Source organism: Chiloscyllium plagiosum, unplaced genomic scaffold (assembly GCF_037043375.1).
Source record: "Chiloscyllium plagiosum isolate Xiang-an unplaced genomic scaffold, Cpla_swu_hap1 HiC_scaffold_17, whole genome shotgun sequence".
NCBI classification, from domain to species: Eukaryota; Metazoa; Chordata; class Chondrichthyes; order Orectolobiformes; family Hemiscylliidae; genus Chiloscyllium; species Chiloscyllium plagiosum.
The window spans coordinates 60,147,101-60,163,430 of record NW_028270155.1 but is presented as its reverse complement, the minus strand read 5'-3'; the positions used below and the strand labels follow the sequence as shown (position 1 = coordinate 60,163,430).

Here is a 16,330-nt window from a genome sequence, read left to right as displayed (position 1 = left end):
ATGAGAGGGAGGTGGGGGCGGGGAGAAAGTAGCATAGAATACAATAGGTGAATGGGGGTGGGGATGGAGGTGATAGGTCAGAGAGGAGGGTGGGGGAAGGTAGCAAAGAGTACAATAGGTGAATGGGGGTGGGGATGAAGGTGATAGGTCAGAGAGGAGGGTGGAGTGGAGAGGTGGAAAGGAAGAAAGGCAAGTAGGACAGGTCATGGAGACGGTGCTGATCTGGAAGGGTGGAACAGGGATAAGGGGAAATGACGAAACTGGTGAAGTCCACATTGATGACCTGAGGTTGAAGTGTTCCGAGACGGAAGATGAGGCGTTCTTCCTCCAGGCGTCGGGTGGTGAGGGAGCGGCGGTGGAGGAGGCCCAGGACCTCCATGTCCTCGGCAGAGTGGGAGGGGGAGTTGGTCCACAACCTGCACCTCCACCCTCAGACCCCAATCCTCCAACCGTAACAAGGACAGAACCCCCCCGGTGCTCACCTTCCACCCTACCTACCTTCACATGAACTGCAGCATATGCCGACATTTCCGCCATCTCCAAACAGACCCCACCACAAGAGGTGTATTTCCCTCCCCACCCCTTTCCGCTTTCCGCAAAGACCGTTCCTTCCGTGAATACCTGGTCAGGTCCACGCCCTCCAACAACCCATCCTCCCATCCTGGCACCTTCCCCTCCCACCGCAGGAATTGCAAAACCTGTGCCCACACCTCCTCCCTCACTTCCATGCAAGGCCCCAAAGGAGCCTTCCACATCCATCAAAGTTTCACCTGCACTTCCACTAATGTCATTTATTGTATCCGTTCCTCCCGATGCGGTCTTCTCTATATTGGGGAGACTGGACACCTCCTAGCAGAGCGCTTTAGGGAACATCTCCGGGACACCCGCACCAATCAACCCCACTGCCCTGTGGCCCAACATTTCAACTCCCCCTCCCACTCTGCTGAGGACATGCAGGTCCGGGCCTCCTCCACCGCCGCTCCCTCACCACCCGACACCTGGAGGAAGAACACCTCATCTTCCGCCTCGGAACACTTCAACCCCAGGGCATCAATGTGAACTTCACCAGTTTCCTCATTTGCCCTCCCTCCACGTTATCCCTGTTCCACCCTTCCAGCTCAGCACCATCCCCATGACCTGTCCTATCTGCCTATCTTCTTTTCCACCTATCCACTCCACCCTCCTGTCTGACCTATCACCTTCATCCCCACCCCCATTCACTCATTGTACTCTTTGCTACCTTCCCCCATCATCCTCTCTGACCTATCACCTCCATCCCCACCCATTCACCTATTGTACTTTCTCCCCACCCCCACCCCCTCTCATTTATCTCTCCACCCTGCACACTCCCTGCCTCTATTTCTGATGAAGGGCTTTTGGCCGAAACGTCAATTTTCCTGCTCCTTGGATGCTGCCTGACCTGCTGTGCTTTTCCAGTACTACTCTAATCCAGACTCTTTTCATGAGATGAACCTGGGGACTGTGAGCATGTTCTACTCATAATGCTCTGACCAATGAAATTACAAATAAATACTCCTCACATGTGGTGATCAGTGACCTGCAATTGTAGGATAACAATGGTCAAAGACTCAGACCCTTTTGTTATAACTGAGGCTGGATGTGTATACAAAATATAGGTAAAAACAATGACTGCAGATGCTGGAAACCAGATTTTGGATTAGTGGTGCTGGAAGAGCACATCCGAGGATGCTGCCTGAACTGCTGTATACAAAGTATCTCTAGTCCCACTAGTCCATGAGTCACAACATATATTTAAATGTTACCCTTCTTTCTGATATTTTATACTTTATTTCTATTAGATTTAGAATTAAAACATCTACCAACCAGATTTCTTTAATAAACAGCAGAATTGTTGTTTATTAATTTGTTGTAAAAACAGGTTCAATTTGGTAAATATATCAATTGAATTAACATTAAGTTTGAAATATTAAAGTATCAGTATTTATCCTTCTAAATACTTGTAAACCCTACAAATGTATGGACTTATACACTAAGTAAGGGAAAAAGGAAACTTCACTGCAGAGATAAATTTTGAAATAAAAACACTTCGGCCAATAATTGTTAGTTCCTGAAGGAAAAATATGATAAGTTATGAAATGTTCAATATAGCTTTCAAGTGGCATCATGGCATATACCGATGAATATTCCTTAAATGTGGTTGTGACTTCAAACACAGTTCATTCAAAGAGCTCACAAGGTGCTGTTGAGACTAACCCCTTCATGAGAAAAGGCAGGTCAGGGTTTCAGTTATTTAACTGGACCCTCCAAAAGAGGTTTCTGAGAAAGAATGAGGATGGACTGGAATGGCTTCTCTCTGTCTCTCTATTTCTCAGTTGGATGTACTCCAGCAGAACTCTAATCAATACCCAATATAAAGCCATAATCCAGGCATGTGATTTCCAGTAAATAAATCCAAGCAAATTGCTTAATGCATGACTTCTGGGAGATAGTTTTAAAATAAATGTCCCAATATCCTTAAGGGACCCTACTCTAAAAACAAAAGTCTAGGTATTTCTTGGGCCTTTTCAAATGAGCCAAATATCAAAAACATTAACGTTAGAATAAAATCCCATGAAATCCACTGAGAAAACAATGGACTTTACTTTGTGCTTTGGTTTTAATGAAATACTGTATATGAAAATATTCATTCCCACTCCATATGTACGCAATAATAGTAATACAAAACTAATAAATAAACGACCCAGCATTATATGCATCAAACATTTCAAAGGGACAAATCCTTCTTTTTTTCCTTTTAGTCTTTTAATGTTGAATCCTCTGCAATGTCATATTTATCAAGTATCAATGTTGTAAAGTTCCTATACACTTTCTATGGTTTGCAGAGGAGGTATTAGAAAGTACAGATCAGAATCCACAAATCACTGAGACCGAATGATGTACATTTCCTCAAGGTAATATCCGATGGATGTGTGTGTGAATGACAGTTTTAACATCAAGACATAGAATTGTGGCCAATAGCACTAACTATTGCTGTCATGAAGTTGTCTATTTCTGTGTTTATCAGTTTGAAGCGATGGTAATATACCACAGAGTAATAAATGGTCAGAGGGCCTTACCACAAGGATTAGTCAGATTGTCACATGGGAAAGTGTACAGCCAGCTTGCTGCAGTATGAGGCCTGCAACTATCACTCAGTGTCACAGGGTAAGTAACCCAACCATCAATCAGTGAGTCTCTGGATAAAGATATTACGATCAGTCAGGGCCATAAGGAAAGGTCTCCAACTGTCAGACAGCACCAACCGCAGATAAGAGGGCTGGATTGTATGCTAATCTATCATTGATTAGGCCATTCAACTTCTGGAATGCTATACTTTCATGAGAAACTTGCTGTTTTAACGTTTCATCACATAGCAATGCAGAGAAGCATTAAAAATAGAAAGGCAATGGGAACAAAATCTCATTTGTGCCAATTATGCAGAAATAATGAGGACTTTGTGCTAATCATTTAAATAAACAGGATCTTATTTGTAAAAGAGAAACCAATTTTGCTGCCACTATTTCTGAACAGACCATTGGTGTGTGTTGCCCCTGGCTGTGATGATTTATATTTGTGAAAGGTTATTGCTTTAATCAAGAGACAAAGCTGGAAATACAAGTGGAAGTCATGGTTTCTGCTGTAGTGAGTGTATTTTATCAGTGACTGGTTTACATATAGATTTGTGCATGTAGAGGCAATCCACAAAATAACAAAGGAGCCGAGTGATTATTCACAAAGCAAATATAAGTTCCATAAAAATAAATGACGGAGGGACAGAGATAGTTTCTCAGCAGGGATTATTCAATGCTTACAGGAATGTATTTCTGTTGTTCGTGGTAACAGAGTGGTTACAGTAAGTTTAGCTGTTTGTTGCTTGTATACAGTGTGCTCTCTGCAGAATTGAACCCTGTGGTTCCATCAGAGAGTGTTTCTTTCGCCGCCATTTCTCTGCTGTCATCTTTATCTGCTTCAGCCAGCTGAAACAGAGAGAAAATAGCAGTTACGTCCCAGGGCTGATGGAAAATGAGCCCTTTTTGTCTGCCAAGTTCATCCTTTATTCAACCACTGGTGGCTTTAGCTGCTGGGACCCCATGCCATCAGGCTGGAGTTGATTGCTTCCCACAAGGTGTGTTTCCTGTGGACAGGGGATGGATTTGGTGGATGGATTTGGTGGATGGTTAGTCCACCATGACTAGTGCCTAGGTCCAGACTTGAACTGCCCTCCATAAAAAAGGTTGGCACTGGTGGTAGGTAAGGTGCCCACTAGTTCACATAGTATGAGGCCTAATGAGGCTCTTAACTGGCCAATTTCTACCCTCTTACAGCCCTCAGTTTGCCTCGACTACCATCACATAGAGTCACAGAGTCACACAGGATGGAATCCGACCTAACCAGTCCATGCCGAACATAATCCCAAATTAACCTAGTCCCACCTGCCAGCTCTTGGCCCATATGCCTCCAAACACTTCCTATTCATGCACTTTTCTCAATGTCTTTTAAACGTACCCTACATCCACCACTTCCTCTGGAAATTGATTCCACCCAAACCACTCTTTGTGTAAAAAAGTTGCCCCTCGTGTCTTTTTGGAAAATCTTTCTCATCTCACCTTAAAAACATGCCCCCTTGCCTTGAAATCCCCCAGCCTTGGGAAAAGACACCTGCCATTCACCTTATCTCTGCCCCTTGTGATTTCATGAACCTCGACAAAGTCACCCCCCAACCTTCTACGTTCCAGTGAAAAAAGTCCCAGGCTAACCAGGGGAGTTTGCTTTGGGGACAGCCCCTTTGATCAGAATCAAAAACAGAAAGTGCCAGAGAAACTCAACAGGGCTGGCAGCATCTGTGGAGAGAAAGCAGAGTTAATATTTCGGGTCTGCTGACCCTTTTTCAAAATAAGATCTATCAAGCGTATCCTTATTGCCTGATCTTGGAAGCCTGCTCCCTCCCGATCCCCACCTTCCTGGACTGTCTGATCCCTTCCGCATGAAAAAGCTCAGCACCTAGCCATCCCTGGCCTCCATAGCACTTCTTTACAAGATAGCCCACAGTCCCAGCAACACCCTCTACTGGCTCTGGTGTTACGGGGACTACAAGAGCCCTCCAGGTTGGGCATCCTTCTACTGAGCAGGTTGAAGTCCAATTCTCAGCTTGTTAAGGCTGTCCCTAGCATATTATCATCCTGGGGGATGGCTTTTTTTTAAAGTGCGAGTTTCTGATCAACATTTCCCCTCAGGAGGGATGCTTGAGCAGGTCAGTTCCATGTGCCCCTGTTAAAAACAGTCCCCAATTCACTCTTCCTTCCATAAGAAGCTCCTCTAAACATTCTTCTTTGACCAAACCTGTCAATATGACCCACCTCACCCCCACCCCCACCCCACACTTTTTGACTTGGCATCAATGTTTGACTGCTGACACTCCTGGGATCACCTCATGAGCTTTAGCACATTAGAAGTGCTTCAGAGGTCAACCATTATGACTGAGAATAGTTTCTTCACCCAAAGGGGTTATCAATCTTTGGAATTCTCTACTCAAAAATCTGAGAATGCCCATGATTAAACATATTCATAACATCACAAAGAAAAGGAGTGGGAGTAGGCCATTCAGCCCATTGAGCATACTCTGCATTCAATAAGATCATGACCAATCTTTTAGATTTGGAAAAGGGAGCATCATGCATTCAAAGCAGGGTGAGAGATTTCTGAGTACCAAGGGAATTAGCTAGAAAGTCGACCTTGATCCTTTTGGATGGTGGAGCAGGCTCAAAGGGTGCAGTGGCCTCCTCCAGTTTCTGTTTCACATGTTCTGAGGTAAACACAAGCTGTTGTTGTATGATGAGAAATCTGTTTGTAAATCGCACATGGATCACAGGGAGGCCTGAGCTGGAAATCACTCCACAACAGCCAGCAGGACTTGCACTTGTTTTGTGGAGATATGTGTATCTACCTTCAAGATCAGTGTATGATTTGATCTGAAGCATCAGTGTAGTGATTCTAGTAACTGATGACAGGATCATCTGCTAACACAGGGTTGTGAGTCTGCAGCTCTCCTGACTTCTGTGTTTCTGATTTGCTTCTAGATTTCTCACAGATCATACAGCACAGAAACAGGCCATTCAACCCAATCATCCATGCTAGCATGATCATTCTACACATTAGCATGCTCTGACTCTATTTATCGATGATCCTCAGTGCTGTGGAGTACCAGAAGACATTTTTCTCAACTAAGTGTACCCTATCAATGTAAGTTGTTGAAAGAGATTCTTTAGTTCTTGATATTTTAGTTAGGTCATGATTTACCTTGTGCTTGAGGGCTTGAAGGGACTGGTATTCAACTCTCTCAATCCTCAGCTTCACCCACTGAGGAACATCAGGAATAGCGAAAGCTAAAATGATCTTTATGGCCAATAAGGCATGCTGAAACACAGAAATAACAGAAGAGTCGGCCTGAGAACTGTGGAAGAACTCATGAGTCACTTAAATAGGTAGCAAGAACAAACTGGTCTATGTTTCAAGAGTACAACACAGCAGTGTGTTCGACATGAGGATTTTTATTGAAGTGAAGTTTAAAATGTCACTCTAGAAGGTATATGCATCGTGGGAGAAGTCAAATGACTATGGCAGACTCAGGCAGATATTTGTCTGTGACTGCACATCAATCTAAATATCCCCATCCTGATACAAATAAACAAACAGCATAGCATGCACTACCGTGTACGTTCTGAGTTACCTACATTAGCAACTATATGCACTACAGTTCTCATGCCTTGCTTCCACTGGTCTCTGCATATGCATAACCCACATTGTGCTTAAATTATGCTGGACTCTTAAAGGTACATGTTTGTATTGTTGTTGGTGGCTGTTCACCTGGGTGATACTGTGTCCTCAGGGAGTGCAATTCCTGTGGTATTTGTTGTTTTTATGGTGGTCGTTGTTCCTCTATTTCTGTTGTTGGGTTGCTGTGAACCTCTGGGTGTGCTGTGCTCCCACTGGGCAGCGTGTTCACCTCCTCCTGATCGACTCTCTGTAGGTTCTTCTGCAGCTCTCATTCCCATAGTCACAAACCACGTCTGACCTATCAAGCTGACTGAACCAAAGCTGCTACACGGTGTGTAGTGATTCATCAGACTCTTCAGCCGTTATCTCTCCGGTGGCCATCTGTATCTGTTTGTCGTGTTTCTTTGTAGCCATGCTGGACATGCCTCATGATGTCTTTTACAAGATTTGCATCCCGCCCTTGGTCTGTGATTGTTCCATCCTGCCTGCCTGGAAGTTCTGTCAGAATAATGCAAGAATTGATCTGTTCAACAATGAACATGTTCCATCTATTGATTCACAACCTCAGTGCTTCTGCTTAGCTCAATCACTAACCTGAGTGTAGGTTTGTCTTCTGTCAGTAGGCATACATTCACTTGTGGATCCCTTATTCCTAACATAATCCTGTCTCTAATTAGCTCAGACTTCAATGGTGGAAACTCACAGGTTTCTGCAAGCTTAGTTTATGAGGTGGCATATTGATCAATTGATCTTTTTCATTTTGTTCCCTCGTATTGAATATGCACTGTTTATACATAACGTTAACTTGGGCCTCAATGCGTAACTTCAAAGCTTCTAAAATTTTTGCCGTGTCCTTTATGTTCTTTCAAAAGAATTAGGGTAGAATACCTTTTGAAACAGCCTCTTCCCAGCAATGACTGAAGTGTAGAAACTTGTATTTGTTCTGGTTTGCTCAACAAATGAGGCAGACTAGAAGGAACTGACTGCATTTCAGTCTGAATAGTCTAAGTGGTTAGATATTGAGAACAAAGCTACTGTGGGTAGACAAACAGATCCATAGGACAGATTAGAAACATTAACTCATCTGCTCTCTTTTCAGATGTCGATGGTTCTGCTATTTCCAGCTATTTCTGATTCCATGTCTAGCTTATTGAGTGCAGAACAGACAACCTTTATGTTCATCAAAGGATGCAAAAATAGCTAGAGGGTTATGGGCTTTTTATTCAAATCATGTGTGCCTGATCATAAGATACCAACCTCCTGGTCCCTCCTGAGGGTGTGCGCTTCTCTTCAGATATTGGAGATTCAATGCTCTTTTCATCAGTTAAAGGGACTTTGAAGCTTACATAAAGGCATAGTCATGTTCAGAATATAGACATAGATGATAATTAACTACAGTCATTTACAAGTGTGTGTATGTGTGTGTGCTTGTGTCAGTGTGACTGTGAGTATATGTAGAAAATAGGACAACCAAGGACCCTGAGGCACAGATAGTGATGAAAAGGCAAAACTGTTATTTCTCTTCACAGATCTAAGTTTCAATCCATCCCAGATGTTGGGTTAAAAGTTTCTTTGTCCAACTGTAAGGATGTTGTGCAAGAGAAACCAGGGTTGGTTTAACCTTTTCTTTGTAAGAACAAGCAGATCATCCAGAATTGCTCACAATTTGGCATGTGCTGCCATCTTTTTGGCAGCCTACAGCTCAGATGCTTTAACTGTGTCTGAAATGACATATGGAGGTGGTCACCTTGTTGGGACAAGAGCTTGGAGATGTGTCTTGCTGTGATATGATCACATGGAAGATGCCTGGCCTTAATTTGAGTGTCCAACGTGGAAGAGCATTCCCAATTTTTCAACACTAATCGCTCAACTGAATGTGGATAATAGGGAAAAAAACAATACAGATTAACATGGTGTGTACGGATTTGGGTGTAAGCATTAACAGTCAGCTTCTTAACATCAGACAGACAAATAATTCCAAGCTCTGAAGTCAATCTTAGACCCAGTCATACTGCAAGGAGAGACCATCCTCAGGCTTCCTTATCCTCCAGCACTCTGACAGTCAAACCAGTTGGAGTGGAAGAGAGGAGAAGACCCTATTATGTTTCTTAATCATATCTAGGTTCTTGCTAGCTCTTGTTCTTTCTGTTGATATAGAATTAAGTGTCTGACTCCATTACTTTGTACCACACTGAGGATGGGAAATTGGTCTTTGGGAGCTTATCCTCAGCTCTTACGGTCAGCAGAGGCTGGGCCCTTAGCTTACACTTTGCCTATGTACAACTGTACAGTTGCTTTTGGTATGAAATACCCCAATAAAATTCCAAAAGGCTTGACTCGAGAAGTTTGTGAGTATGTTCTTTTCACATTTTATTAAGGATACGGGCATCAAAGGCATACGTTCCACGTGCAGGGTCTGGTTCTTTAAGGAGTTTGACAATCTTGTTTGTTTTCCATCACCAAGGTTGTTACACAAAGATATAGAAGGTAATCAAACTGAGTTGACGAGCCACTCCTTCTAAAATCCATTAATTACAGACACTCATTCTGTTCGTTTCAATGAAATAACAACTGGTGGGTTCTAAAAGAGCTGGTGATCTGCACTATCAGATCACTCCCCTGGTGGTGAAGACAAAAATCTCTTCAGTGTTGTTGGTACAGTGCTAGATGAAAGACCGATATAAAGAATCAATAAATGTCGTTTCCATCATTTGGGCCAGCTGCATGTGCCCTGGACAGATTTCTGGATTGGGCAAATGGTGCTGAACATTTTCAATTCCCATGGGCCTTGGTGAATGAGACACTTGTTCATAATGTGGGCCAAAACTGTTGGAATCCTGTTGAAGTGACTTGGTTCAAGAAGCCCTGGTCATCTGCTCCCTCTCAGACCTCGTGCCATTGCCATGGCTGGCAGATCCTTGCAGCTGCCTTGTCATTGTGAATAGTGACCTGAGAGACTTTTTTTTGTCTCTGCCCCACCTTACCTGCCAGCCTCAGGATTTTAGCCTTCAGGTACCTGAGGATGTGTACCCGACGGTAACTTTTCAATTTAATTTGGAGGACAGTCCGTCAAGTGTAGGTATTTTCCTTTAGAAAATGTATCTGAATTTTTTTTGCTCCAAAGTAATATATTTTGGTTACTATACTGTGGGCAAATCATGTTTACACCAATGCACCCACCATAGGCATTGGTAACTATATGTCCTCTTTGAAATCCCTTTGAATGAGAAGTGGCAGATGGAGTTTAATTCAGATAAATGCAAGGTGCTGCATTTTGGAAAAGCAAATCTTAGCAGGACTTGTACACTTAATGGTAAGGTCTTAGGAAGTGTTGCTGAACAAAGAGACAGGTTCATAGAGTGTGCAGGTTCATAGCTCCTTGAAAGTGGAGTCGCAAGTAGATAGGATAGTGAAGAAGGCGTTTATTGGTCAGAGTATTGAGTACAGGAGTTGGGGGGTCATGTTGCAGCTGTATAGGACATTGGTTAGACCACTGTTGGAATATTGCATGCAATTCTGGTCTCCTTCCTATCAGAAAGATGTTGTAAAACTTGAAAGGGTTCTGAAAAGATTTACAAGGATGTTGCCAGGGTTGGAGGAATTGAGCTATAGGGAGAGGCTGAACAAGCTGGGGCTGTTTTCCCTGGAGCATCGGAGGCTGAGGGGTGACCTTATAGAGGTTTACAAAATTATGAGGGGCATGGATAGCGTAAATAAGCAAAGTCTTTTCCCTTGGGTCAGGGAGTCCAGAACTAGAGGGCATAGGTTTAGGGTGAGAGGAGAAAGATATAAAAGAGACCTAAGGGGCAAGGTTTTCACGCAAAGGGTGGTACGTGTATGGAATGAGCTGCCACAAGATGTGGTGGAGGCTGGTACAATTGCAACATTTAAGAGGCATTTGGATGGATATATGAATAGGAAGGGTTTGGAGGGACATGGGCCAGGTGCTGGCAGGTGGGACTAGATTGGGTTGGGATATCTGGTCGGCATGGACGGGTTGGACTGAAGGGTCTGTTTCCATGCTGTACATCTCTATGACTCTATGACACTTTGAATGCCATTTGTCAGACTGATGAGAAAATACATTCCAATTTGTACTCTAATACATTCAAAATCATTAAACACCTCTTTGCTGTAGCTGATGTTGAGCTGTGTCTGTAGCTATTGTGATTCGTCATTGTCCCTTGCAAGACAGAGAAGAATGAACACTATTGACAGTCACTTACCTCAATGCCAACCGTCCAGATCAACACATTCTTGGGTGTTATATTATTTTCTGCACAATACCCTTCTACTTGAGGGGAAATACTAATTAGAAAACAGTTGGAGATGACTGACAAGAATCCTATCATCTCAAACGCAGTCTGTGAAACAGAGCAGATAATAAGAGGAACATGGCAGTGTTGATAAAAAAAAACATTGATGCAAATTTAGGATATGTCAGCTTCAAAACATGGAGCTCCTTCGTCTTTAAAACAAAATAGGAAAACTTTAGAAGCAGACACAATGACATTGGCTTGCTGTTCAGTGTCTTTCATCTCCTGGCTGTCAATTATTTGGATAGACTGCTTTACCCAAGCTTACATATTACCACTAACAGAGAGGTGAATTTAATTCCTAACTTGCAGCTGGAGCATAGAAGCACTGGAGATTGAAAGCCAGTTGGAGAGAAATGATTTGTTTGGAAACAGACTGGAACCCCACCTGAGCTAATTTGAAAGTGTTCCACTCCGCTGTCCTAATTCAGTCACAGAAATGCCTCTGATGTCAGTTTTACATCCGACCAAGGAACAGAAGCAAACCATTCAGCCTCTTCAGCCTGTTCTGCCATTCAATGGCCGATAAGATTTTAACCTCAACTGTACCTGCCTGCATATCCCCAATTAACCTTTCATCCCCTTGGTCATCAAGAATCAATCTACCTCTGCCTTTAAACTATTTCAAGATCCTGCATCCACTGCCTTTTGAGGAAGGGAGGGTCAAAGATTCACAACCCTCTGAAAGAGAAACTGTTTCCTCAACTCTGTTTAAATGAGCATCCCTAATTTTTAAACTCTGACCCCTAGTTTTATATTCTCCCACAAGAGGAACCATCTTTCCCATAACCAAGTCCCCTCAGGTTCTTTTACGTTTCAATTAAGTCACCTCTAACTCTGAGCAGTACAGACCTAAACTATCTAGCTTTGCCTCAGAAAACAATAAGCTCATTCCTGGTAATAACCTAATTGTCTGAATTGCTTCCAATGCATTAACATTCTTCTGTTAGTATGATGACCAGCATTGTACACCGTACTCCAGATGTGCTCTCACCAATACCCTGTATAACTAAAGTATACCTATTCATAGAATCCCTCCAGCGTATTCTGCAATACAGTGTAGAAACAGACCATTTTGGCCCAACAAGCCCACATCAACCCTCCGAAGAGTAACCCACCCAGACCCATTCCCCTAATTAATGCACCTAACCTACTGGACACTAGGGGCAACTTAGCACAGCCAATTCACCTGACCTGCACATCTTTGGACTATGGGAGGAAACCCGTGCAGTCACAGGGAGAAAGTGCCAACTCCACACAGACAGTCGTCCAAGGCTGGAGTCAAACCCGGGTCCCTAGCACTGTGACGCAGCAGTGCTAACCACTGAGCCACCATGCCGCCACACAATATTCCCCAGGCAATTCAACATAGCATCAAGAGGCTCTACTCCCACTCACTATTTTCTAAGAACATATAAAAGAAGAAAAGGCCAAATTGATCATTTTGTGCACCACCGTGATCATGCTGACCTCAAATCTCCTTTTGAAGCAGATGGACCCCATGCTGTTTGTTATGTCGACCCTGTGTTCATTCTACCAATTGAGTGTTCACTCCTCGTTGGCAAGAAAGTTTGAAGAGCATCCAATAAAACAGCAAGGAGTCAGCAAGGGCTAACCAGGAATCGGCCACACTTCGGTCTTTGGGTGTTTGCCTTCATTAAGTGAGAGCACTCAGATGTTTGTGGCTTCAAGCCCCACTCCAACATTTCAAGCACAGAATCTAGGCTGAAATTTCAGATGAGACTAAGATTATGCTCTAATTTAATCATGGTAGAGTTCAGAACTACCCCAATCATTCCTTTTGAAACTATTCTACTGAGGGACACAGTTGAAATTTAGATGAGACATGAAATCATCCCTCACAGTTGGATGTCGAAGTACTATCTGAACAAAAACAATGTTATTGACCTTGTCTGCTGTCCTGGACCAACATTTATGCGAAGCAAACATCACTATGAAACAGATTGTTAGGTAGAACCATCTTGTCATATCTTTGGCACAAATTGAATGCCTCTTTATCAATTTCATGAAGATAACTTCTCCAACAAAGACAACAGCCTCTCATTTAAAGTCCTCCCCTAAGACAGTGTCTAGGGAGAGTCTGCTCAATGCACTTTCTCACCTGCCACACCCCTATGTTTGCTGCTGGTGAGATGAAAGGTTTTCTAAAGAGATGACAGAGCTTCATCGCATCCATTCGGATTTCCGTGATGTTGTTCACCATTACCAGTATGGCCGTCAAAGGGTAAATGCAGGAGAAAAGGCTGACGTAACCGAACTGAACAAAGAGTTCCATGTACTCATCAAACATCCCCTAGACAGACAAAAACAAAGGTGACAGGATTTTCAGCGGACCTCCGTTGTAGTATCAGGTTAGTGGCAAGAGCATTTGCAGACTGGGTACCCACTCCACCTCAGTGTGGTCAACTGCGCTAGTTCACATCTGAACTGTGATATAGAAGGTGGGGTGCCCTATAGCAGGTGAATCTCTCCCACCGTCATTTGATTTTGAGTTTCCTCCTTGTTTCTCAACAATAAATGGTGGCTTTAGAAAATTCAGTGAGCCAGGCCTAGCCCTTTTCAAGTAAGAATCGATTATTCCTCCTCACCCCCTCTCAAATTCTTTTGTACAATATTGTTTGCTGCCTTAGAGTCCATTTGAAGATATTCTTGTTCATTCTGAGTTGTACCATCAGTATAGTCATTAGCGTAGTGACTAAAATGGTAGAGCTCAGATTGCCCCAGCCATTCCTTTTGAAACCATTCTACTGAGATTTTTCTGAGATGATACAATCTTTGGACAAATGGCACATTTACAGAGTCAATCAAATCAAGAGGTTAGTCAAAGAGGCAAAAAAAAAGCCAGGAGTCACCAAAGTAAATGATCTATGCAGCCCATTTGAAAAAAAACGCATTGCCTTTCCTGTCTCTATGCAGTGATATAGTTCCTTTCCATACAGTGCTTCATTTCCCCAACCTGACTGAGAACGGATACATCCCAGAGTAGAGCTGACTGAATTTGTCTGACAGGCAACTCTGAGGCTGCAACTATTTCCGTCCAGTCAGTTCATAAACCATTAAGAGAGAAATTCAGCTTTTCTTTGAAAACTAGATCAATCCTAAAACTTGTCAAAACCTCCTTGTAAAAGAGAGGTACGAGGATAATTGTCCCTGTGTCTATTAACATATGTAACGATACCAAATGTCTGCATTTTAATTTAATGTCAGTATTGTGGAAAGTAGATTGGACTTTTTTTGAAAATTGTTATCACTGAAAAAAGAGACAGGCCATCAATTTTTGTTTTATCTTGCCAAACAATCAGTACTCGGCTTCCCATACATCGTTTGTAAATTGTTGCTCCATGTGAAATTTGGTAGATGGGCATCTATCCTGATTACGTTGAGATGAAAAGATTCAGCAGCAAGTTTGTTATACTTTCAGCAATAAACCAGTTCTCTACTATCAGATGAAAATTGTTACTCTGAACCTCCCCAATATACAATCAATTTAAAATGCATCAATAGCACACTGCTTAAGCTCTTAGTGAATCAGGTAGATCTTTACCTTGTGTGACAACATAAAACAGTGATAGTGAGTGAAGGCTTGCTTTCAATTAGGGACATAGACCGCATGTCCATGCCGACTAAACTAAACTAGTCCCACTTGCCTGCATTTGGCCCACGTCAAACTACATCCCCTGAAGTAAACTGTCTCTCACTTAGCGGAGTCTTGATTTCAGCACTGCTGTTTGATTTCCACCCCCCCACCGCCCCTGGGCCTGGGATGATCAGACTTAACCTGGTGCGGAGTCTTCTCCCCATTAGCAACTCTGCTGGAGCTATCCCTGTAGTTTTATGGGGGGATGGTCCGAGAGTCAAACAGGAACTGGGACAGTTCGGGATCTAGTGAAGCTGTAAGGCTGTTTCTTTAAGCCTGCCTTCAAAGTTTGGATAGCTCTTTCCACCAGACCATTGGACGATGGATGGCATTGAGCTGTCCTTATAAGTCGAATACCATTCGACTTTGCGAAACACTCAAATTCCCTGTTGGTAAATGATGACCCGTTATCTGTGACCAACACTTCCAGTAGTCTGTGTATTACAAAAGATATGTGCAGTTTTTCTATTATTATTCCCATGTTCTTCCAATGATTCCTTCTGTTGATTTAAGTTGAATCATGGGTAATGTTGATCTCATTCTCCTGTCTACTATTTCCCTCACCACCTCGTTAGTTCCTGCTTCGGCCAGTATGCCTGAGATCAATAATCCCAAAACTACCAGACTCTAAATTTTCCCTACTACTGCAGAAACACTGCTCCTCATTATTACCAGACTCTAGAGCCTTGGCATCTCCATCCTTTCCAGAGTGCCAATTTGGCTCCCAGATCCCAGGATGTTCTCTGAGAGCTTGCAGAACCTCAAACCACATTTCCAGAGTCCTTAACTCTCACTGCAATACCTCCAGAGATTAGGAACCTTCTCTCAGTGATCTCTCAGCATTCCTGAAACCTCCCCATTCAATTTTCCTGAACCCTGTGATCTCCATCTCCTGAGTCCAACCACCTCACATTCCAAGAACAGCCATAATAAATGCTGCCTTTTCAAGTGCACCCAGATCTCAGTGGTGACTCCAATACTGAACAGTTGGCATCCCTGGTTAATGGTGCTTGGCATCGATCTTCTTACAAAATCTCCAACTGATGATAAGAAATGACGCGAGGGTTCTGCTGGTACCCCATTCAAAATATATAGAGGAAAATAAGGACAGAAATCTCAGTGAAAATCAAACAGAAGAGATTTGGCAGGGCCCAGTGCTGTCACCTTCACATGAAGCAATACTGCCCTCCTGTGGAGAAAGTAATATGCAGACAGAAGCAAGATCCAGTGAGCAAAGTCATTGAAACCAGGATTACACAACACTCAGGAGAAGGCCTTTGGTCAAACAAGGGCCTGAGCCAAGTCCACCAAGTAATATGTTTCAAATGTAAGGTGGGAATCATTCTCTAACAATACTATTTCAAGATATTTACCAAATATTCTACAGTAGAATGAAGCATCATGAGTATGCTTTATATTTGCAATTTTCTTTTGTCCGTTACATACATTTTCAGAGGATGAAATACCAGATCTCTTGAATCTTTCTGCTTTGCAGTTTATACACTGCAGAATCCCAACCATAGGGGATACTAAACTCATAAGATAAACATATTGTATACAT

General features: G+C 42.9%; 1 protein-coding gene across 2 annotated transcripts in view; it reads right to left on the bottom strand.

The window, feature by feature from the left end:
* Positions 1-1,881: 1,881 nt before the first annotated feature.
* ano10b (anoctamin 10b) overlaps positions 1,882-16,330 on the bottom strand; it is a 33,181-nt gene continuing 18,732 nt past the window's right edge. The window contains exons 10-13 of one of the 2 annotated variants that reach the window (XM_043707170.2): positions 13,234-13,425; positions 11,022-11,159; positions 6,319-6,435; positions 1,884-3,998 (exon numbers count right to left, since the gene is read on the bottom strand). In XM_043707170.2, coding sequence (XP_043563105.2) covers positions 3,870-3,998; positions 6,319-6,435; positions 11,022-11,159; positions 13,234-13,425 — 576 coding nt within the window. In that variant the 3' untranslated portion in view covers positions 1,884-3,869. Of the gene's footprint in view, positions 3,999-6,318; positions 6,436-11,021; positions 11,160-13,233; positions 13,426-16,330 lie in introns of both variants that reach the window. The other variant, XM_043707174.2, reaches the window with a different exon arrangement.